Source organism: Emydura macquarii, unplaced genomic scaffold (genome assembly GCF_026122565.2).
Source record: "Emydura macquarii macquarii isolate MOO-44397 ecotype Brisbane River unplaced genomic scaffold, CSIRO-AGI_Emac_v2 contig_18, whole genome shotgun sequence".
NCBI lineage: Eukaryota > Metazoa > Chordata > Testudines > Chelidae > Emydura > Emydura macquarii.
Window position 1 is genome coordinate 2,741,189 of NW_027130155.1, and position 23,228 is coordinate 2,764,416.

The 23,228-nt window shown below is 40.2% G+C and overlaps 1 protein-coding gene across 5 annotated transcripts in view; it reads right to left on the reverse strand.

Moving 5' to 3' along the window:
• KCNAB1 (potassium voltage-gated channel subfamily A regulatory beta subunit 1) overlaps nucleotides 1-23,228 on the reverse strand; it is a 214,806-nt gene that overhangs the window by 82,592 nt on the left and 108,986 nt on the right. The window contains exon 1 of one of the 5 annotated variants that reach the window (XM_067548730.1): nucleotides 20,926-20,949. The exons of the other annotated variants lie outside the window; for them this stretch is intronic. Coding sequence (XP_067404831.1) covers nucleotides 20,926-20,948 — 23 coding nt within the window. The 5' untranslated portion in view covers nucleotide 20,949. Of the gene's footprint in view, nucleotides 1-20,925; nucleotides 20,950-23,228 lie in introns of those variants that run through there. 5 annotated transcript variants of the gene reach the window in all.

Sequence of the window (23,228 nt, forward strand, 5' to 3'; positions counted from 1 at the left end):
CTAGGAATCTAACAGTCCTTGCTTGGCTGAGATCTACTTATGCAACACCAAATCTCCTGGCTTCTTGAGTCTAAGTTCTACCCCTGGGGCTGGCTGCCAATCAGCTGTTCAGCAGCAGGGGGCCAAACAGCTGATCAACGGGGGGGGGAGAGGAAATCAGCCATTCAGTGGCACGGGGCCCAACAGCTGATCAGTGGAGGGATCAGCGGTTCAGTGGCACTGGGCCAAAAAGCTGAATGGTGGCTTGGGGCTGCTACTGCCACTGCGGATACCCATAAAAGATGGAGTGCAGATTGCAGGTCGGATATAAGTTTATTCTTGCGAATGAGGATCCACATTTTTGTACCCGCGCAGGGCTCTATGTTCTCTTCCTGACTTTGTCACTCTTCCTGTGTGAACTTGGGCAAGTTAATTGGGCCCAAGTTTTCAAGCGGCCTGGGATTTTAGCTGCCACATTTTTTGCCCACTGGAAGACTGAAAGAGAGATTGCAGGGGTAGCTCATCCTTGAACCCTAATAGTGATATTAGTAAATCTCGTGCAAACATAAATAGCATACAGAGATCAAGCAGTTCTAGATTTTGCTCAACTTAAAAACCAGGGCAATAGAACCCAGAATCATGAGAGCCAAATTAGGTTCAACGAAGCAAAGCTCAATAACACCCACAAAGGATGTAGTCTTGAGAGTTTAATGCCATTCAGTTTGAAGGCTCTGCTAAATGTAATTACTAAAATCCCACATCTGTCTCATGAGGACATATGCCTCCCTACCTTTATCTCCATCTATTCAGAACGTTTGGCTAGAGGCCTCTTTTTCTTCTACTGCACTGACTGATGGTGTGTTTGCAGGGAACAACAAAAAATAAATGAATTGTGATGCTTTTACATACGGAAATTGTATTAGGGGCTCTATGTCCTATCATGTGAACTTCAGTCACCACGGGCAGTTTTCTGTTCTAAATAGTAGGTAGCACCATATGAAATCTCATTACCTCTTCAGGGTGACTTAGAATAGAATAGCAAATAATCGCGACTGTTTTGCTGGGCGACTGTAGGCGTATCCAGAGAACAAAGTGCTGTGTCTGTCAATGCAATATAGTGGGATTGTGGGAAAATGGATGATTTCCAACGTTTTACAATTTAACGGTGTTTTTAATCATGCCAAGAAATATCTAATTTCCATATTTTGCCTCTTTCTCTAAGCCACCTTGCTGCCTTTATTCAAAAACCTGACTTCAGTGGAGATGCAGCCCCTTGCTTGCACTATGTCCCCTTGCCTTTTACTTGCCCTGTGATACTCGCACGGGGGGCTTGCCCCTCTGTAAATTAAGTTTTTGGTTTTACTTCGGAACACAGAAGCTGCTTTCCGATCATGAAAATGTCAACTAGTTTTCCTTGAATTCTGAGTCACTTCTTATGAATACTGAAGGAGAAGCCCTACTTGAATTTCCAGCAGTTCTCTTTGCCAGATACTATTGCTATTCACTTAGCATACAACGTGCAATGAATGGAATATTTGACAGATTATTCACCCACAATAAAGAGGGTTTTGTTTGACATCAGCAAACAGTTATCTTGGTGCAAGACCCTGGCTTGCAAAATAAGGATTTGAAGGTATAGTTCAGTGCCTGCTTGGCAGCTTATAGAAACTCATCCATAATATTAAATAACAACAGCAACTAAACTTTAGAAAAATCATGTGTCTGTATATTAAAAAAATAAGGCAAACTGCAGAGCACACATTTTCATCCAATAAAACAGTCACGAAAAATGTGACATCCTGGGAATTAATGCACAAGTTTAGTCACTCAAATGGTCCATCAGACACTGCAAAGGCAACCACCACAAGGGAGGCAAAAAAAACCCCAAGACCTGCACTGTGGAGCTGGATCATTGGTCAGGAAACTGCAATCATAGATCAGTCTTTTTACTGTCACTGCATGGTAATAGCAGTGTTCATTTCAGAAGGGCCAAATTAAAGAGCAGAGGATGAGGGGGAAAGAAGGGGTATTTGAAAAACCACTTCTCCTACAGCCTGCATCTTTCTGTTCACTGCTGTAACTGATAGGCAATGTTAAGCTGGTGCTTATTCACTGTGTGGGCGAGATTCTTAGCAGAATAGTACTGTTGAAGAAGCGTGGGGTTTTGCATTCATCTACGAAAGGAATTAGGGAGAAAATACAGTCATCATTACAGTTGTTAAGAGTAAAGCAATTTTATCTTCTTAAAGGTAGGTGGAATGGTATATGGAAATAAAGAAGGTAAATTGCATCAATAGTTCCCATAAACTTTTCAGAATGCTACCATCTGAAATATATAGCACCCCACTAATTAATGGAAACTACGTAAATAGTTTAACAATCTCAGCATCATGTAACATATGTCCACAGCGTTTGAAATATGGGCCAAACATCTTCTCCTGGCTGCTTGTAAATACTGTACAGTTTCTAGTGCCTCTAGGCATGGAGTTTAATGCTGCTTGGCAAACTTTTTTTTTTTTTTTTTTTTTAAACATGGACAAATATGTTCCTGAGAAGGCTGCAAGATTAGCAGCCAAAAGCATTCCAAATGTTTTAAATTCTGCCATATGTGTTTGATTATGTCACAGCTGCCTGTCCTAATTAACATGAAATGAAAACATGGACCAGAGTGAATGATCTTAAATATGCCACTGCCACGTGAACAGGACAAAGCAAAGTGTATTTAAAATGGGCTTGTTCTCAATTCTGGCCTAATGTTATTTATAAAGTACTTAGGTATTGTGTTGGTTATCTTTAGATCAATGATTTGTCCCAAACAGTGAAGAACCTTGGAAATCTGAATGAAACAAATGGAGGTAGCAAAAGTGCCTGCTGAAATAGATGGTTTGCTTTTAATGTGAGAGATTGTAGAAGTCCTTCATGTTTCAGTTCCTGTCTCAAAGAAGCTAAAGTTACAATATTCTGGCGAGTTTAGTTACAAGGTGACAAATCAGCCAGGTCCGATTCAAGTTGATGATGGCCCATTTAGTTGCCGCAGGGCCCAAGATTTACTATGTGACTTGCCTACTGCCCTACCATAATCTAACCCAACTCTTCGGCCATGTGAACTGGGAAATTCAGTATCAAGAGGGATGAGGAGGAGGGGGAAAAAGCAGTGTGTCTGAAATTGATGTGTGTATTTGTGGAAGAACTTCGGGAAAGAGTATGAGACAAGGTAGGTTGTGACCCACTCCGTCTCTCAACAGCTGAAAGCCTTCCCTTCTTGCTGGCAAGCACATTCACAAATGAGCTCAAGAAAACCTAGAAATATAGTCAGCCCTAAAGGTGAATTTGACAAGGGGATTAGCTAGTTTCCTAGGAGGTCACAAAAATGTCTTCTTTTTTAATTAGTTTGGGGAGGGGTAGATTTTTATCAGTAATTGTTAGTTAACGTAGATTTCCCTGTATACACATAAACAGATGAAACCAATGAAAAAATTTTTTACTGATAGGGAAAGAAAGAAAAATATTGCTTGAGAACTTATTAGCATCTGATATAAGGACGTTTACTTTCAGGCCCGATGAGGAGGGGGCAAAGGGGCCTATTCTACTCATGGCCCTGTCCAGCCCCGCCACATCACTCCTCCCCTAACCCTCCAGCCTCTGTGAGATCACTCATTGCTTGCGTCCCTCCTCTTCTCCCTGACTCGACCCCCCATCGCGTCCCTTCCCTTCCTCCCCCAGGTCCCCAGCTGTCACTTGCCGCCTGGGGGAAGGGAGAGTGTGGAAGAGAGAAGGGGGATCAGCCAGGTGGGGGGGGGGGGAAGAGAAGAGATGCAGCGGCAGGCAGGCCAAGCAGAGGAGGGGACAGGAGCGGGGGTTGGGATGGAGCAGAGTGGACTGTGGGCAGGCTGTGGGCAGAAGAGGCGGGATGGGACCATTCTGACCTTGGACCCGGAATTGCTGTTGGTGGGCCCGTTTACGTCATATATTTTGACATGTGATGTTGACAATTTGTGTTTTAATGGCTATAAAGCTTTAACTTTTTGAATCTGTCATTAAATCTATTGTCTATTATCATTAAATCATTATTGACTACCCCTAATTTCGCGCAACTGTGAAAATTTAAATAAATAAAAATCAGGAAAAAATGCTTAAAAATAAACATTGATATTATCCGTTGAAATTATGGAAAAAAATAAAAATTGAATTCTGCCAACTGTGTCTGTAAATAAAAACCACATTTATATATATGCAAATACACACACACACACACACACAGAGGGTAAGTATTGAGCCCATTTTCACACAGGTAAACTAAGGCACAGAGAAGTTAAGTGGCCCAAGGTCACACAATAAGTCTTTTGCAGAGGTGGGGACCCAGATTTCCTACCCCCACCCATATCCCTGATTTTAATAATTGATTTCGTCCTATATTTTGTCCTTCCTCACTGGAAAGATGTATTGGAAATTGAACTCAGAAATCAGAAATCCATCCACAGCATTTCCACACTGCAGAGAGTGTCTGCAAATATATTGATAGAGCATAAAATGAACAAACACTGTACTAGCTTACTGAACAAAAACTCACATTGTGTACTGTACTTGTGGGTACCACAAACAGCTCAAGGCATTATATACTATGGATTTCAGGTTGGCCTAGAGACTCTTAGTTTAGAAATGCTGAACAGGAATCTATTATAAAGGTTCAATTGTACAGCATAGCCCTATATAAATCAGACAATATAATGTAAGAGAGTTTGCATTTAAAGATCTTATACATTCTCAGTCTCCATCTATACAAGAATGTCCTGATTTCTGCAGTAAGCAGCTTTGTATCCGGCCTGATGATTGACAGTTAATTATTACATTCATTTCATTCCTGGGCTGTTTCCAAGATACATTGCGGTAAGAAAATCCACAACTCCTACAGCATCTTTTCTTTGTCCAGCTTCAAGAATAACAGAATAAAATTGGCCTTTGTACAGTATATGGGAAGACGAAAATATTAATTAAGTGTACAACATTTGTAATTGTCAACCCTAGGAGTTGAAATACCTTCAGCCCCTTAAACAAATTCCTTCAGTCAGCAAAAGCGTCTCTTGGTATACATGAGAATGGTGTGATTTTCACCTGGGAGATTACAAAAATATTCACCCATGTTTATACCCTTAAGCATCACAGCTAAACTATGAATGTTGAGAACAGTGCAGTGTGAGTTAATGAAGAAATTTGCCATTTGTCTTTTATGCACGTGAAGGAGGATTGCTGAGGAGAAAGGTTAATTTTCATTTAAAGCACTGTGCTAAGAGTCAGGAGAGCTGCAGTATATCTCCTATGTAATCTTGGACAAATCACATTTCCCTGTTCCTGTGGTGGGGGCTGAGGGACAATGTTTGCAAAGCATGATGGGATCTTTGGAAGGAAGGTGTTCTAGAAGTGCAAAATATTATTTATTAATCTATTGTTCTTAGCACTGATAACCCCTTATCTTAATTACAGTATCTTTCATCTGAGAGACAACACCTTGAACAGTACAATGGCCTCCTACCAGACTAGGGCTTGTTCAGAACCAGCTTAAAGGGAAAAGTACCTGCTACTGAGAGACTGTACCAAAGCCCATTGCAGTCAAAGGAGGACTCCTTGACTTCAGTGGGCTTTATATCAGGCCCTACATTACCAATACCACTTCCTGTTGCATGGGAATATGTTGAAGTCTCTCATCTGAGTGTTAGCCAGGTCTAACCTTGATTACCTTATTTCTTTTTACAAGATCTTAACCCGCAAGGTGCTATGGATGCTATCTTGTTCAAATTACTATTTTATATTACAATGAACTCGGATTATATTAAATGTGCCATAGTATGTCTCTGTAGTACAGCTCTGAACCTCTAAAATTCTTCCTCATCTGAAAGAAGTGGGGTCGGTTTGAACTATCAAATTCGTGTTCTTTGGGGTATTGTTTCAGATCCTCAGGGTATTGGAGAATAGTCACTGCACTTGCTTCTGAAATTTAAATACAACATCTGAACGGACTGTGGGCCTGATCCAAAGCCCATGAAAGTCAATGGAAAGTCTCCCACTGACTACAATTGACTTTGTATACTATTTACAAGTGAACAGAATGGTTTTTCTTTATTTTCCCTCTAATGGGGTGATATGTAGAGAAATCCTAAAGTTTTTCTGTTTTTGTATCAGGCAAAATGGTATCATTTCAGCTTCATCCTCTGGACCATGAATCTAAGGTAAAAAAATCATTCATAAGGAAATAGTTTTACCAATACATCAGCCCAAAACACTCTCTCTTCTAATCCATTTTCAGTTAGTAGGAGACAAAGGAAGAAAGGCAATTTCCAGCTGGATTTTACAGACCCTGTGCTGGTTTAAAACTCGCTAGCATTGGCAGGTCTTAGGTTTTTGGTAGCCTGCAGTTATACTGCAGTTTGTCACCATCAGACCTGGTGTGAGGTTCCTAGTTCCTGACATCTACACAAGATGTTTCTATCTCGCAGGTTCTTTCTGTTTTCTTCTTTGCAGAGCAGAAGTTATTTGGAGTAGGGATATTCTTAAGACAGAGCGTGGTTATTAGGTGATGTATGTTTTTAAGAGTCTTTTTTGTTGTACAGGTCTGAGACGAAGGAAATGTAAGGCAATATTGTAGTTACAGTTGAAAGCACCTGGGCAGTCTACCCCAGCACTCTCACCACTGTGCTGTCAGGTGGGGCTGCAGCGGTGCTAGAACAATGGTAGGAGAAAAATGGCCTTGTGGTTAAGGCATTGGACTGGGACTAAGGAATCGATCCCTGGCTCTGACACAGGCCTCATGCGTGACCTTGGGTAAGTCACTTAGAGCGTGTCTACACTTAAAATGCTGCAGCTCTGCCACTGTAGCACTTCAGAGATGACACTTCTTATGCTGAGCAGAGGGGTTCTCCAGTCAGCATAGATATTTCACCTCCCAGAGAGGTGGTAGCAAGGTTGATGGGAGAATTCTCCTGTTGACCTAGCTCTGTCTACACTGGGGGTTCGGTTGAATTAACTGTGTTGCTCAGGGGTGTGGATTTTTTCACCCGAGCAACATAGCTCTATCGATCTAATTTTCTAGTTTTAAAGCAGGCATTATTGTCTCTGTGCCTCAGACCCCATTTGTAAAATGGAGATAACACTTCTTGTGTCTAATTTGACTATCTAGGCACCAATCCTCCAAATGCATCTGCTCAGGTGGTTGAAGTGCCCTGTTGACGTCAGTGGGACTTCGCATGGATACTAGAGCCTACCTGTACTGATCCATTTAGGATTCAGACTTTAGACTGTAAGCTCTTCAGGGCAGGGAGTGCATCTTACAGTGTGTGTGTCTGTGTTTGTGTGTGTCTGTGTGCGTACAGGAGCTAGCACAATGGGGACCTGATCTCATTTGGGAGTTTCCAGGCACTACTGCACAACATTGAGAAAATACATACAATTATTTTGAAAAAATCTTCACTGTAGATGCAACCACTAAGAGAATAAAGTTCAACTGCCAGTGATGCTGGGAAATGAGAACAATGAGAGATCTCAAAATGGAGAGCAATTTACAAAGGTTGCTTTTTATTAATTGCTTATATGACAACAAGAGAAAGAAGCCAAGAAAGCACTGAGAGGAATTCAAGGCCCCTGCAGTGCGATGTCATTTTTGATCACTACTTAATTCCTTAGCAACTCCATCTTAAAATCTGAACAGGTATTTATTTATCAAATCATTACAATAACATCAACATTAACCACTTCTTCTGTAGCAATGCTGTATATCTTTGAAATGCATTAGTCTGAGTTTAAAAATGTTTCTTGTTCACCATAGAAAGGTTTGTGGTTCAAAGAGACTAATACAGATGCTCAGAACCTAATTTAATAGGATTCAATGACTTTTAAATTGTTATACAAACAGAATGCAGGACACATTCATTTTCAAAAAGTTATGACTGTCAATTGAAGACACTCATATTTTCTCTCTGCCTATCTTCTTCAAATGAAGAATAAAGGAAGACAAATAAAACCATATCACTAATTTTCTAGACAACTAATTGCTAACAGAAATATATTTATGAAAAGTATAAATCCTTTTGTCTCCTCAAATGAATCCTGCACCTTTATTCCTCTCTGTAAGTACTCAAATTTAATTGCTTGGTTAGGGTTTTGGCTATCTGTGCCCGATGCTAAAGGTACTGTCACATTGTTGACACCACATCATCAAAATTCCATCCCTCCCACTGAAGTGGTGCTGTCTGGAATGTTATTGCTATGTCTTAAATGCTGTTTGGCTGCCTCTTACAGAGGCCTAAGGTACATCTGCATGGCAAAAGAAAGACCCATGGCAGAGAGTCTCAGGGTATGTCTACACTGCAATAGAACACCTGTGTCAGCTGACTCAGGCTTGCGGGGCTCATTGCAGGGCTATAAGATTGCAGTGTAGATTAGATGTTGAGGCTCAGGCTGGAGCCCGAGGATCTATACTGCTATTTTTAACCCCACAAGCCAGAGTCATGTGACCTGGGCTCTGAGGCTTACTGCCACAAGTCTTTTTTGCTGTAGATGTATCCTAGTTCTCTGTAAGAGGCACAGAGGCAGCCACACAGCATTTTAGACACAGCAACAATATTCCAGGCAGTACAACTTTGATGGAAGGGATGGAATTTTTTTTTGCTGTGTAGATATACCCCTAGGGCCAGATCCAACTCCAGTTGACATTTATTGAAAGGTTACCATTGATTTCAGTGGTCACTGGATCATGTCTTTAGGTCCTGATCAAGCAAAACACATAAGCATATGCTTAAGTGACTTGTGGTGACCTCAGTGAGATGTTCTGAGAGATTGAATTCAGTAACATCTGTCAAGTGCTTTGAGATCCTCCAATGACAGACACCCACAGAACTAAGTGCTGATGCTCAGTAAGATTCCCCTGATAAGGTAATTTGGTGTCCTGGCCAATCTCTAACTTTACTAATTACATCTTGCCTACCTGCTACAGCCCTTGTAGATTCAGATACATAGGTATTCACTTCCCTTTTTCAAAGCATGGTTGCAGGGCTTTGGTATCACAGAACTGCTGCTTCACGCCAACCCAAGAGACATTTCAATTGTGAAAGCATCTCTCCAGTCTGTAAAGCACTCTGACACCATTGTCAACGATGGGTGTCATTGTGAATGTACACTGCAGCTACGTTAAGACTGCACCCATTTTGCTCAGCACATCATCCTGCAAGTTTGCAGAGGGAGCATGACTCATTCTGTACAGTAAGAATTGACGTTTGTATTTAAAATTAGCTTCCTGTTGCGATGAGCACTTTGAGTCGATAAAATTTTAGCTTGGCTATTCATTTCCTAGGGGCTCGGGCAAATATTTTTGTTGTTGTTGTCAAAGCATGACAAGTGTTATGGGTGATTAACACCTCTCGGGGTTGTGCTGTAGGGATGTGCGTGAATTAGAAATAAAGAATACACAGGGGTCCATGTGGACAAATGACAATCAGTGTATCTAAACTGTGTCCCTGTAACCATGCCAATGATGTACTAAACCTGCACTCAGATTTGTCAAGGAGCCAGCTGGCTGCAGCAAGGGAATATTTCTGCTACTTCCTGAATCCCCTGAAGACACTACAAAAGGGGGGAGAGGTGGCAGCACCCTGTACCAGGTGAACCTCCCCACATGCTCAAAGTGAGAAGATTAGAGGGGGCCAGGTTGCAACTTCCTTAAGAATCTGAGACCAGGTCTCCAGGCCCCAGCAAGGAGCCAGCCCTTCCAAAACGGGTAAAATGTGGGAGACGGTTTGGCAATCTTGGGTCCCATGTGAAGGATGAAGAAGTAAATCATACAGGCGGGAAGAAAGTGAGCCACTAAGCGAACTGCATCAGCACAGGTCTGCCAAGTGCTTTCATTCACCTGAGTTGATGGCTTGGCCAGACCCACAGCCTACCTCAACTTCAGTAAGACTTAGGGTATTAGCTGAACTGTTCATTCAACTCCAGCTCTGATGCCTCCCTCACCCCACCCACATGAGAATATGTTTCAACAAGCCATTTATATCAATAAAGACTGAGTGAAAACTAAGTGAGGACAGCAGGATTTGATCCACTATTGTTAAAAATGTGGGAGCCTGACTCGCCTCAGTTTTGTGTAGTTGTTTTCACCTATGGTAGGTGGATGTTATGATGAATTTGGAGCTGCTCTGTAATAATGTATTAATACTGTGGTTATGGGGAAGTTTAGAGTCTGAATATACTGATTCAGTTTAATGGAGGGGTGTCAGGAAAAATAAGTAGGAAGGGAAAGAATGGCTCAGGATGTGCCACTCCTCGGCAAACACTAGAGAGGTTAAAGACAATGGCAGAGCCACTGGCTCTGAGGCCTCTGGTTCCCTCTCCTGCTGAGCCTACAGGACTGGTGTTATCCAGAAGGGCCAAAGCTGAAGAACACCAAAGAACAAAAGAGCTATAACAGGGTTTAAAAGCGTCTCTCTCAAGAGAGAGATGAGGTAGTCGTTCAGCATAACCAGACAGACACAGGGACCTTGATGGGGTATCTCTGGAGAACGTAGGCCAGTCTATGTTGTCATCAGGGTATGGTAAGACTTTAGGTAAGATAGATATGTGTAGAGCATTAGTTGTGTTAAAATTCTTTTTCTATAAATGTTTTGTTTCTACTGTTCAAATAAACAATGCTTTGTTTAAGAAGGCTGCCATGTCACCATATGCCATAATATACAGACTTCAAAGGGGAAGATCCACAGGCATGTGAACACAGTCATGCCTGTAGGTTAAGCACAGCTGATGCACAGGATGCTGTAGCTCGGGGCCTGGTCTAAGAGTGGAAGAATTGTAGAATCCCATCCTAGACAAGGTGAAGGCAGGAGGCCTGTCAACTGAATGGGGTGCACTCAGAGACCACAAAGAGGACAGATGTGCAGCTAATCTGCAACCATGACAGATGAAATCCCTACCTATACAGTTTGGTCACATTTTACAGCCACTTTTCACAGGTGTAAATGACAAGAGAAGGCACAAGGCTGTGGAAAATCAGGATTACAAGTAGATGCAACAATGGGTCCTTGACTATAACAATGCTTTGGGTGCAGCTATACGAAGGTTTCCATAAACCTTTTGACATTCCGAGGCCAGTTCTGTATATAATTAAGAAAAAAATGCAACTCTCCCCACTTGCATTCACATTATCAGGATCTACCTCGCCTCTGATCTAGGGTCATCTTCAATAAACTGATGCCACCAGTAAAAAAGTGATCTATTTCTCCTGATCTCACTCTATCTCATCGAGAGTAATTAGATCAGAATTCAGCATGTGGCTACTGGAAAAAAATTTGGATAGAATTCTGCAATCCTCATGTCCTAAAGAAAGGAATCTTTTATACTGTGTATCATCTTTGGGACAGTTGACATTAAGAGAGCTACCCCTGTCTAAAGCTAGAATGAGGTCAGGATCAATTCCTCCTCCCTACTCTTTTTCTTTTAAATAGATGCACTCGGTATCCCATGTAAGCTGTAGTAATTTCTGATGAGTTGTGTTGGCAGACAAGGACCTGTGAAAGTGTCACAGGTACTTTAATCCTAATTCTTTAACATTGTATATTAGGTTATATATAAGTTAAAGCATAAGATGAATTCTTCACCAGCCACCAAATTCCATTACTAAGCAAAAATTATGTCCTTGGAAGAGTCAGTACTTCATTTCTGATTAGATGGTGGGCTAATGGTTTGTTGACCCCTTACTTTGATGTGTGACTGCCATTTCATCTCATGTCGCAACCCACAGGTAATGCTACTCACTGACAGAAGTGAGCAGCACATACATGCTGAACACTGTTCACTCCTAAACAACTGGCATTGCATAAGCACTCACTGAGCCAGAAAAGATAACTATAGACCCATACAAGATCCCAGAGGAGGCTCACAGCATGGGTGGGCAAAGTTCCAGTTCTGAAACTAAATAACTGAAGTGGGTAAATGGCATACAAATACACAAAGCCAGCTCATGCACTAAGAAATCAATCCTCTTTCCACCGAAGTCATGAGGAACTTTGCCACTGACTTCAGTGAGTGCAAGATCAGACCACAGTACAGAACAAATATATTGAATATTATTTAAATACAAAACAAAGAATAATGTGTTTCTAAAGAAAAACCAGGAAGGCAAAAGATCAGAATTGGGAAAAGAGAGACAACTAGTTTGCTTTATATAGAGCCTGATCTTCTGTTGCTTAGGACCGGGTCCAAAACCTGTTCAAGTCAATGGAAATACTCCTATTGACTCCAGTGGAGATGGATCAGGCCCCTACACCATAAATCACATGTTACTCTATTGTGGAAATGGTTGTGAGTGAAGCATGGTGTTAAATTATTGTGAGTGGGGAATGAGACACAGTTTCTCTTACCTGAAAGGCTCTACACCCAAATTCGTTTCCATTCTATCTTTCACTAAAAATTAACTACAATCTCTTCCTTCCTAGTGTAACCTAATGCATCTTTTCTTTGTCCGTGTCATTATCTGGCTTGATTCTGCTCTCACTCCACTGAAGTCAAAGGAGTAAAACTGGAGTGAGAAGTGAATCAGGCCCTGAAAGGTCCCCTCATTGCAGTACAGTAGGTGTAAGCTTAATGAGGCTTTAAAAAAAAAAAGAGAGAGGGAGAAATCATTGTATAGATCTTGTGGGTAGAATAGCATCTGTTTAGTATCTCATATTTACATTTCCCATTCATATTCATGTTTAGTATTGTGAGGATGGTACAGCCAGAATGGTAGAGAAGATCAGGGCAAACCCGAGCCTACCAGTATAGACGAACCTCTATCCACCCAAGAGCATGCTAGTCATCAAAGCACCTGTTATGGCCCTACTTGCTCAGCCCAGATTTCTCTGCAACGTTGCTGTGGTATGAAGAATGGTCTACAGCTGACATCAGAAACCAGTTTCTTACAACTGACCGGACTATGTGTGTATCTGGCTTTGATTTGTCAAGTCGTTCATGGGCCCTTCTGAACTGATTTCAGACAGGACAGAGTCAACGTGCAGCCTGGGATCTCACATGCAGCTATGGCCAAAGACAGACAATGTCACACATCACTGATGGCTGCCCTCTGACCTTTTTTGATGGTGGTCTGAGGGTTTTGCCCTTTGCTGATGAGGCTACTGCAAACTGGGTTGGCAACCTCCGCATTCGATAAGAAGAAAGTATCTCATAGCGATATCACACATTAGTTTAGGACCTGAGAAAAAGAAAAGGAAGCTTTTTTTTGTAGAACTTGGGGAATTTAGGCAGATAGTTACCCACAGTGAAATTTGGTCCATACGATAAAGGTGGCAGAAATAACTCCGAGCCCAAAAAGCAACTGATGTCTACACTTCTACCATAATTTATAACACTAAAGGAAAACAAAAGGATATAACTATCTTAGACTTACCAAGCTCAAGGTCTACAAATCTGGAAATGTTTTTCATGTAGCTCCCTAGTCTTCCAGAACATTGGTTGAAGCATTTAAGTTTTTGATAGAGAACTTGTATTGCTTGTGAGATTTGACAGAATTACCTAAGGTGATTAGGCCATACATATGTTTAAAGACAAACAGCATAGATCCTTATCTTTATCCATTACACTGATCAACTTTCTTTCCAAATTTCTGATCAATGTGATCTCATCTCATGCTGCTTCCAACCAAAATGGTTAAATCCACAGAACACTGCAGACTAAAATTAAACATCTTCAGAACAGGTTAAATTTATTTTTCATTTCAACTCAATGAATGTGCCCTGGCTTAGCACATTGGGGGCCAGATTGTACCTGGACATTGTGTGGAAGGAAGTGGCCAAGATACCTTACTCATTCTGCTCCCCATGAACATAATGAGGCACTGTTGAAGCCCCCCACTCAACCACAGGGTTGAGTATGTGGCCTTTATATTTAAGCCAGAAGTAGCTGAAATTTTATCCCAGTATAAAATTCCATCATTAATGTTAATCTTGCAGAATTCCCCATGCATGATTAACAGGCTACACTAATGTGATTGCAACAGGAAAAGCACTGTGCTAACGTTAGATAGAGCATTTCTTTCCCCTCTGTTTACTTCTCTGTGGGGTACAGATCACAGTTTAATCTTTTCAGGACTTTGATATATTTATCTGAATATATTATACAGAATTAAAGTTCTGAAAAAACTAAAATGACAAAAAATTCTCTCAATAAAAATACATACTAAATCTATATATGGGTTTGTGTGTGTGTATATATATATATATGTGACGCGTGCATATCTGGTACTTTTAATCCAGACCTGAAGAGCTCTGTGTAAGCTCAAAAACTGGTCTCTTTCACCAACAGTAGCTGGTACAATAAAATATATTACCTCACTCACCTTGTCTCACTTATAGCTCATGAAACAATTGTGAATGTTGTCAATAACTTCTTTAAGAGAATAGTTGCAGAGTTTTCTCCACTAAGTTTAACATTTGTTAATACTACAAGTTCAATGCAAAACATAGTTACATGCAAGCTCATATGTACTCTTCCTTATGGACCTTCTCTGGGAGATTTACCCTGTTCAGTCTCTGTGGAATGGTGTCCAAAGTTGGGAAATCAGGTATAGTCCCACAGTCTCTTTGAAAATCCCCTTGAAACTTTGCAACAATAATCTGCACAGTCTGCAGCAAATTCTAGAACTCTTCTTCTCCAATGGAGTGAGGGAGCCTGAAGTGTGAACCCAACAAAACAGGCAAAGTCCTTTGAACATAATCCTTACAGAAGACCTTTCTAGTCCTTGCACTTCTCCACAGCTGAATTCTTCTGGCTGTCCGGACAATCTGCTTGCCCACAATGGAAATCACCAAAGAAGCTTGAAACGGCTTATGAACATGCCTACTGCCCACCACATTCAATTTCTGAATAATTCTGGCCCATACAACAGTCAACCCACCAGGCTCTGGTAAGTCTGCAGATATACAGAATACCCCAAAACAACAAACCCTAGAACTATGTATCCTCCCCATTCTTTCTTTGTTTATTTATACTACTAAATGTTGCAATGCAAGCATATAAGTAACACAATATTACCAAGCAAGTACTGTGTCACTCACAGTATTCTTAGATTATGATTTTCATCAGCTTTTACAGAGGAGGACGGTATCATTATCCCTGTTTTACAGAGGGGGAAACTGAGGCACATAGAAGGAAAGAGACACGCACAAGGCCATTCGACAAGCAAGTGGCAGAGCCAGAACTAGCACCCAGGTCTCTCAAGTCCCATGCAGTCCTCTATCCACTAGGGCACACAGTTCTAGATATTTATCACAAGGATATTGAGGCTAATTCTCCATTGCCCTTTGCCTTGCTTAGTAGTTTACACCTGTGTGAAGTGGCTACAAAATGGTCACAAGACAACACTGAAGATTTTCATATACTCCAAAATATATTAAAATATGCGACAAAAAAATCTTTTACTGACAAAAATGCAGGACCCAGCTTTTCAGAGAAAAGGAAGGCCTTTTTCTGTGGAACTCCAACATGGAGCTGCCTGAGAAAGAAAAGTGCATGCAAAAAAAAGAAAGTGAGGGGGAAGAAAAAAACAATATGCAGAAGATGTATTTTTTCTCTCCACACTACTAAGTATATTGAAGACCAAATGTGTGGAAAAAAATAAAACAGTTAACAAATGAGGGGCAGATGAAACAACAATGGAAGTAGTGAAGAGTGAGTAGCAATTTAGAGGAGTTTAATAATTCTGGGGGAACCAAATGTATGGATGGCACTCTCTGTACCTCTCTTGTGGAGAATGGGCTGAACAATCCATGCTTTAGTCAGGTAGTAGCAAACATGTCACACCCACTGATCCATAGATAGCATGGGTGTTTACCATGGATGGTAATCAAAAACACCTACCACATACCCACAGCAATTCTTTGACAGTCATGTACAAGATTTGGAACTGCATTGAGCAACTGTAATTTTGATTAAACTATTCAATCACATGACCTAGCACCATTAGACATACACGGGCCAGATCAGCAGGTGTAAATCAGTCTGGCTTCATTGAACTCCATACTGCTACAATGATTTACATCAGTTGAGTATCTGGCCCACTACTGTACAGCTTGTTTGCAGAAAACAGACTGACCCACATGTAGGAGAGACTTTTTAAAATGCACTGGAACGACAAATATGATATTGCAGCAGTGTAATTTAGACTCGTTATGTCTGCAAAGAGTGGGGCAATTCTCCTAAAACAAAGCCAGCTTGACTCTATATTAAAGATTGAGTGTCTTTGTGATATCGAATCTATAAGGTTTCCTAAGGGAGATGCATATCCTTTCTCCACTCGAACATGGCCACGTTTAAGCAAGGTTGCAAAGGGTAATACCATATTTACAACAGTTCTATCACAGTTTGCTCAAGGGAAGAGGCTATTATGTTGTATTATCAGTTCTTCACTGGATTTGCAATTTACTGTCTTCAACTATTGTTTTAATGTAATAACACAAAACTGGTACTCCTATTAACAATCCACAGACAAAAATCTCCAGTTGAGAATGAGGTGCCCAAGGGCTTTTGAAAATCCCACCAAGCACCTATCTGATTTTCTAGGCCTTTTAAAATCTGGGCTCTAGTTTCCAAGCTTTGTTTCCAATCTGTAAAATGGGGATGATAATAGTAATCACAGGAGAGTTGTGAGAATAAATACATTAAAGATTGTGCAGACTTAGATACTTCAGTGATGGGGACTTTAGAAGTAACTTACTCATGTCTACATTAGAAGTGCTATACCAGTAGAGGAATATAAGTATACCATACCAACGAAGCACTTCTAGTGTGGATGCAGCTATACCAGCAAAGCTGTACTTTGCACTGGTATAGTAAAACCATGCCCCACAAGTGAAACAAACTGTACTGGTAAAAGCACAGGTGTGCCAGTATAGCCGCATCTACATGAGGGTCTTCTGCCAGCACAACTATGTCAATCAGGGATCTCATAGCTCTTCACTCCTATGACCAGCACAGCTATGCCAGCAAAAGTCTGTAGCATAGACCTGTCCTAAAAGAAGTACAGTAACCTACCCATGCATATATGATACCTTGTTAAGTTATGTGCAGTGTAGTTGAGTAAGTAGCAAATATAAACAAAAAGGGAGGGAGCTAAAGAACAGTCAAGAAAACAACCACCAGAATAAACAGGCTTTGCAGTCTGACTTAAAAGCAGCCAACAGCGGACCCTTTATATCAACATGGTGTCCTTTTACATCACCATGTTATGGAACTTTAATGGGTGGATTCAGCACTCTGTTGGCAAATGTCGATAATCAGTGGTTTGGGCTAGGCTATGGGCATGTCCAGGTGAGCTATGGAGTAGGTGCACTGAGTTCCTAGGAGTCAATGTCACATCACTCTCATATGACCCTTGTGGGTGGTTCAAGGAATGGTGTTCATGAGATCTTAAGGGTGCAGAGTTCAATATGCCTTTGTTAGGAGGAGTGTTACAGTGAAGTAGGGTCTTACAGAGGTAAGGAAGTGAACAAGAGGTGAAAAACGGGGAATCATTTGGTTTGGGGAAAATACTGGGTATAAGTGAAAGCTTTTAATTCAGATCTCATTGCCTAAAGAAGCTTACAACTCTTGCCAATACTTTGGAACCTCTGATCAAAAACTGACATCTTCTGAAGCTTACAGTCAAATAGATAAAGGATTTGCTACTAATTTAATAAAAATGTAATAGATTCTGAGATCAGAGAGTAGACCCTGATTTTCAAAAGGGCAGAGTACTCCCAGCTCCAGCTGAAAGTCAGAAGAAGGCAGATGTTCAGCACCTTTGAATATCAACCCCCTAGTTTCTGGAAAAGTTGTCTGGAGTGAGATGACTTTTCTTTTCTTACGGAATGTGGATTCATTATTGTCAGTGAGCTACAAAAGGCTTTTTTATGTTACTATTGGAGAGCAGCGTAAGGCACAGTTAAGGAACCAAGAGGGCTGTGTGTACATAGGAGGGGGAGGCTGCCAAGCATAAATCATACTCAGTAAATCAGCTTGTGTCTAATGAGATTCCCCACGGGGAGACTGAGCTGCAAACTTCTCATCAATCAGAGACAAACTGACTCAGAAGACAGGAGAGAGTATGAGAGAAAGGTATTAGAAAATTTAACTTTGAATAAATATTTAGGGAAGGAGGTTTACTGACCATAACCTGGGTGACAGATGAGTGTGTACCAATGACAAAAGTCTAAGCAAACTCAGACCTATGAGCAGTTTCTTTTGCAAGTGTTGCAAACACTTATCTTCCCTAATCACAGGTACTGTTATTACTGAAGTCGTAATGAACAGCCTACCATTTGTTCCCAGGAGTAGCTGAATCAGCGTTGGTACTTAGAAAACATATTCCTCTGACCCTGATCACCATAATATATCCCATTAAAACATATGCTGAAGGTACAGGAAACCACCTAGAAAAAGAAATGATCTTCCAATTCCACTGAAAAAGAGACCGTCAGTGGTAAAACAAGAATGGCTAGTAAGAGTCTTGTTTACTGGTGAAAAATGTTCATGCTCAGCACTCTGCACAAAATTGGCACCCTGGAGATGTAGGCACCCTCCATATCTAAACTGCGAACTCCTGAGCTCATGAGTGTTGTCTGCAAACTGGTAACTAAACATCTGGTGACTCAACTCACTAAGTGCACACCTCATGTGATACCACAGCTAAGATGTGAATTGGGGCGCAGGGGTTCTCTCACCTCGCTGTGAACGTAGAAGAGCTTGACTGAGGCTGAAATCATGTGGAGTATTTTTTTGCGCTATTCAAAGGAATGGAGAAATAAAGGAGACTTTTAAAGCAGCACAGAGGCCCTGAAGAACGCAACAGTCCTGTCAGATATGAGAACTGAGAGGCTGACTGCTTGTAGAAATGCTGAACTTCAGGTATAATTTGTCCTAGCTCCTCAATGTGCAGTTACCCACACCTATATTTTTGCTATAGCTCTTCACAGTCACTCCAGGTTCACTCTGGTGAAGCCAGGCTGCTAAAGAGTACTTTGCTTCTCTAACTCCTAATTGTTTGTTTCCTTGATAACAGGCTCTTCCAGAAATCCTATTTGTTAACACTCTGCTCAAATTCCATTTGCTCACTTACATTACTTAACCACAAAACTTCCTTTCAGGTTTACTGCCACAGAATATGTCTGAGTATTTGTTCAGCTGATTTATCACTGAGTGACCTTTTAGTGATTTACCATGGTCTCTTTCCAGCTTTCAATTTGCTGGATCTAATGCTTGTGTATGGAAATGTATGAGGCTTCCTGAAGGCATAGCCCTAGCTCCTCCATCTCAATCATCATCAAGAAAAGGTGGGTGAAGTAACATCTTTTATTGAACCAATTTCTGTTTGTGAGCGAGACAAGCTTTTCAGCCACACAGAGCCCTTCTTCAGGTTTGGGAAAGGCACTCCCAGCATCACAGCAAAATTCAAGGTGGAACAGATTGTTTAGCAAATTCCACCTTGCATCGTGCTGTGAGACTGGAAGCTCTTGTCCCAGACTTGAAGAACTCTGTATAACTCAAAAGCTTGTCTCTATGACCAAAAGAAACTGTTCCGATAAAAGAAATTACCTCGCCCACTTTCTCTCTCTCATATGCTGGGATCAACACAGCTATAACTACACTGCGTATCACCATCATAGTCAGTGCGAGCAAGCTACCAAATAAAAGAAGGCATGGTCATCCTTTCCTAGTGACAAGATACAGTTTTAGAAAGTATAAAAGGCATAGTGCTGTGTTCATACAAATGTGCAGCAAAAATGATCATTTGTCTTTAAAAAGGCATAGCTGGGCCAGTTTGTCCCCAATCCTGAAACTCTTTAGACCCATATGTAACTTTACTTACTTAAATAGTCCCATCAACAAAAGTTAAACATGTTAAGTATATAGTTAAATATGTATAGTAAGCCAAACATGTAACCTTTTAAAACTAAAAAAATAGAATTCTATGGGTGAATAGATTACTGAGCTGGTCTGTATTTTCAGAGAAACAGAGCCTAAAACATACCAAATTGTGTGGAATTGAAAAATTGTAAAGGCCTACATTAAAAATCATCAACAACATTTACATTTCTTTTAATAAGTTAGCATTTCTCTCTCTCTCTCAATACTATGTAGCAGTTTACTTTCACTCCTTACTGTGATGCAGAAGTGGCTACAATGTCTCTGTGAACTTTGAGCTACAGTATGAAAATACAATATTGGGTCAAAAGTTCACACATCAGAATGCCATGACTTTAATGGACTAGATCCTCAGTTGATGTAAATTAGCACAGCTCCATTGGAGTTTAGCAAGCTATGCCTCTATTTACACCAGGCAAGGGTCTGATCCAGAATGCTGTAAATAAGGCAAACTGGCAAAAACAGGCATTTAAAGGAGATTTTATCTGCTGTTGCAGCATTTCAGTACACAGAACATGATAGAATAGTCTAAAAAACTCCCTGTCCTTTGCTAACAAATGCCCCCTCAAAAAAAAAAAAAAAAAAACCCTGCATGCCAATATACAATAGATTTAAATACAGGGTGAAGACAAATTACCCTTATTTCTCACACACAACTTGTAATTTCCCTGAGTTAACAAGATAATTCTACAGTCGCTCACATCTTTACTAGATTTGGATGGTTAATGAATTGCATGAGTTTAATGCATTGAAAAGGCAGATTGTAATTTAGCAATGTTGTTAAAAAATGTACTGAGATATGGAAATAGCCTATTATCATAAAAGGCATTTCCCTGGCCAAGGTTTTCTCAGGAAAAGAGCTAAGGTTGTCTTCATCAGTGATTTAGCAAAAGCATATTTAAGATCATGATTAGCAATTGGTTTAGTAATAGCTACATAGCAATAGCTGCTAGAAATTACTCTTTTCATTTGGGTCTGGGCAGGAGACTGCACCCAGTATAGACATTTACAGACCTCATCACAGCCATCCATGCCATCATGACTGTCAGGCTTGATTATTGCAATGCCCTACACCTGTGAATAAACATGCAAATTGTTAAAACAATTCTAGATGGCCTAGAATGTGGTGCAATTCACCTGCTACACTCACACTTCCATCACTCCAGTGTTTAAGTCACTATAATGCTTATTCACTGAACAACTTTCTGAGCAATGACCATCCCCACATTTAAAATTAAGCTTTTCCACTATTTTTAAAATTTTCATTTCCAAAATGAAGATTTTGTTATTCTGAGATTTCAGTTTTGAAAGCTGGAAAAAAACCCCATCACTCATTCATTCAGCTGACGTACAGTGTGCCCAGTGGGTTTACCTTTCGGATGGGGCAAGACAGAAAGACTAGTCTATGTCCGCTCTTAACTTTTGATTTGAAATAAATGTCCATCTTTGCTAAAAAAGTAAGATGAGAAATTAGGATTTTGAAATCAGGAAGAATTATGGCTGATAAATAATGAGAATTAATGGTCTCTGCACCAATAGTGACTCTAAAACTATTTTACTCTTTGTCAGGAGACATAATCAATGGAAACAACATCCTCTATTGCCTTAGAGATGACCAAAAAAAATAATCATTTCCCTAATTTTTTTTTTATAAACATTTTTATTTTGCAGGAGTCACTGAAAAATTTTCATCTAGGTGCCTGTTTCATTTTTAAAAACCTATCGTGAGATTAGTTGAAGCCATCCAAGTACTTGGACATATGAGCAACCCTTTCTACTCTCACTGAAGAATCAATTTCCTTCATGGAACTTCTTCCTCTCCACCAGCCCCTAAATCAAATAGTCTCATTAACACCACTCAAATGAAACTGCTAATTGCCTTATTTACAAACTGCCAAGAATTAACAATAGGACAACAGTGATTGGGCCTGATAGTCTCTGGTGCCCTACACCTCATTCAGTAATTTATACCTGTGTAAATTGGGTGCAAAAATGCTCTCATTCCGATAGCATTTTCCCCTTGCTTTATACTGGCAAAAAAGACTGCACAAGGTGCAGGGCAACGAAGAAGCAGGCTAGCTGTATCCATTAAGTTTGGTGGTTTGTCCCTTCCTATCCTGTCACTAGGCTCATTTGATGTTTACTAGTAAATTGCTTTGCTGATTTACTTCTGACCCATTCTTGGATTGTTCTAATTCAGAGGAAGAGGGTGTCTTCCACAGGTGTCTGCTTAAAGCTTTGTTACTATGTCTAATCCCTATTAGTTGCAAGTGTGCATCCACATTCAGAAAAAAGGTGTGAATCTTAGCTAACATGTGCTAAGAACACACCTTTCTTCCCAGTGAATACAACACCTGAGAATCCCACGGTTGTATAATTATCTAAGTTTGTTTCTCCAGATTCCTTCCTGAAGAAACACACAAACTCCTTTGTGGGTACAGCTTTTATGGCATTTATAGAAATCTGGAAAACTGAACTTTGATTCCTAGAAATTTATCATTATATTCTCTTTTGCAGTGTTAAAAATGTTTCTGAATATTAAAAAGGAATTCTGCCAAGACTAGATATAATTTTTAAAAATAATTTCAATGGATATTAATGTGTATTTTTAAGTCTATTTTCCTATTTCTGTTTATTTAAAATTTCAGTTGCACAAAATTATGGTGTTTAAGAATTTTTTTTCTATTTTAATTTTCCAAACTACCCTCACCTAGAAGTAATCACTGAACAAGTTTGAGATAAAGTGTGGGTAAGGAACATGTTTCATTTGTTCTGTAGAGTCATTCTGTAAAAGGCAGCCACCAAGAATCTTTCACCAGCACTAAATTCACTACAAAATTTTAAAACTCACCCTTTGTCAAAATAAATCTGCATATAAAAGCATGGTAATAACTCATGTTAATTTCATTGCATCACTGTATTTAAACAAAATTATGTAAAATTTTTAAATAGCTCAAAGAAGAGTAAATAATGCTGCATCCTAATTATATTCATTGGATCAGGCAATATGACAAAAACAGGAAATTCTAGATTCCCGTCACCACAAAAAAATTCTAGTTTTAACAGATGTCTTTGTATTGTAATGCTACACATGGCACATCCCACAGAACCCGTGGGTGTAGAATAATTCCATGATCTTTGCCAGGATGGAACGCCATGCCTGTCAATCACAGAAGGTGGTGTTCGCATGTATCACAGTGCCAGAAATGCTTATTCACTAAGAGCAAAACCACAGCCTGAGTAGATGGACAGTATGTTGAGGAATTCCACAGAGTTCAGGGAGAGAAGAAATCTTCCCATCCTTCAGGACTCTTATT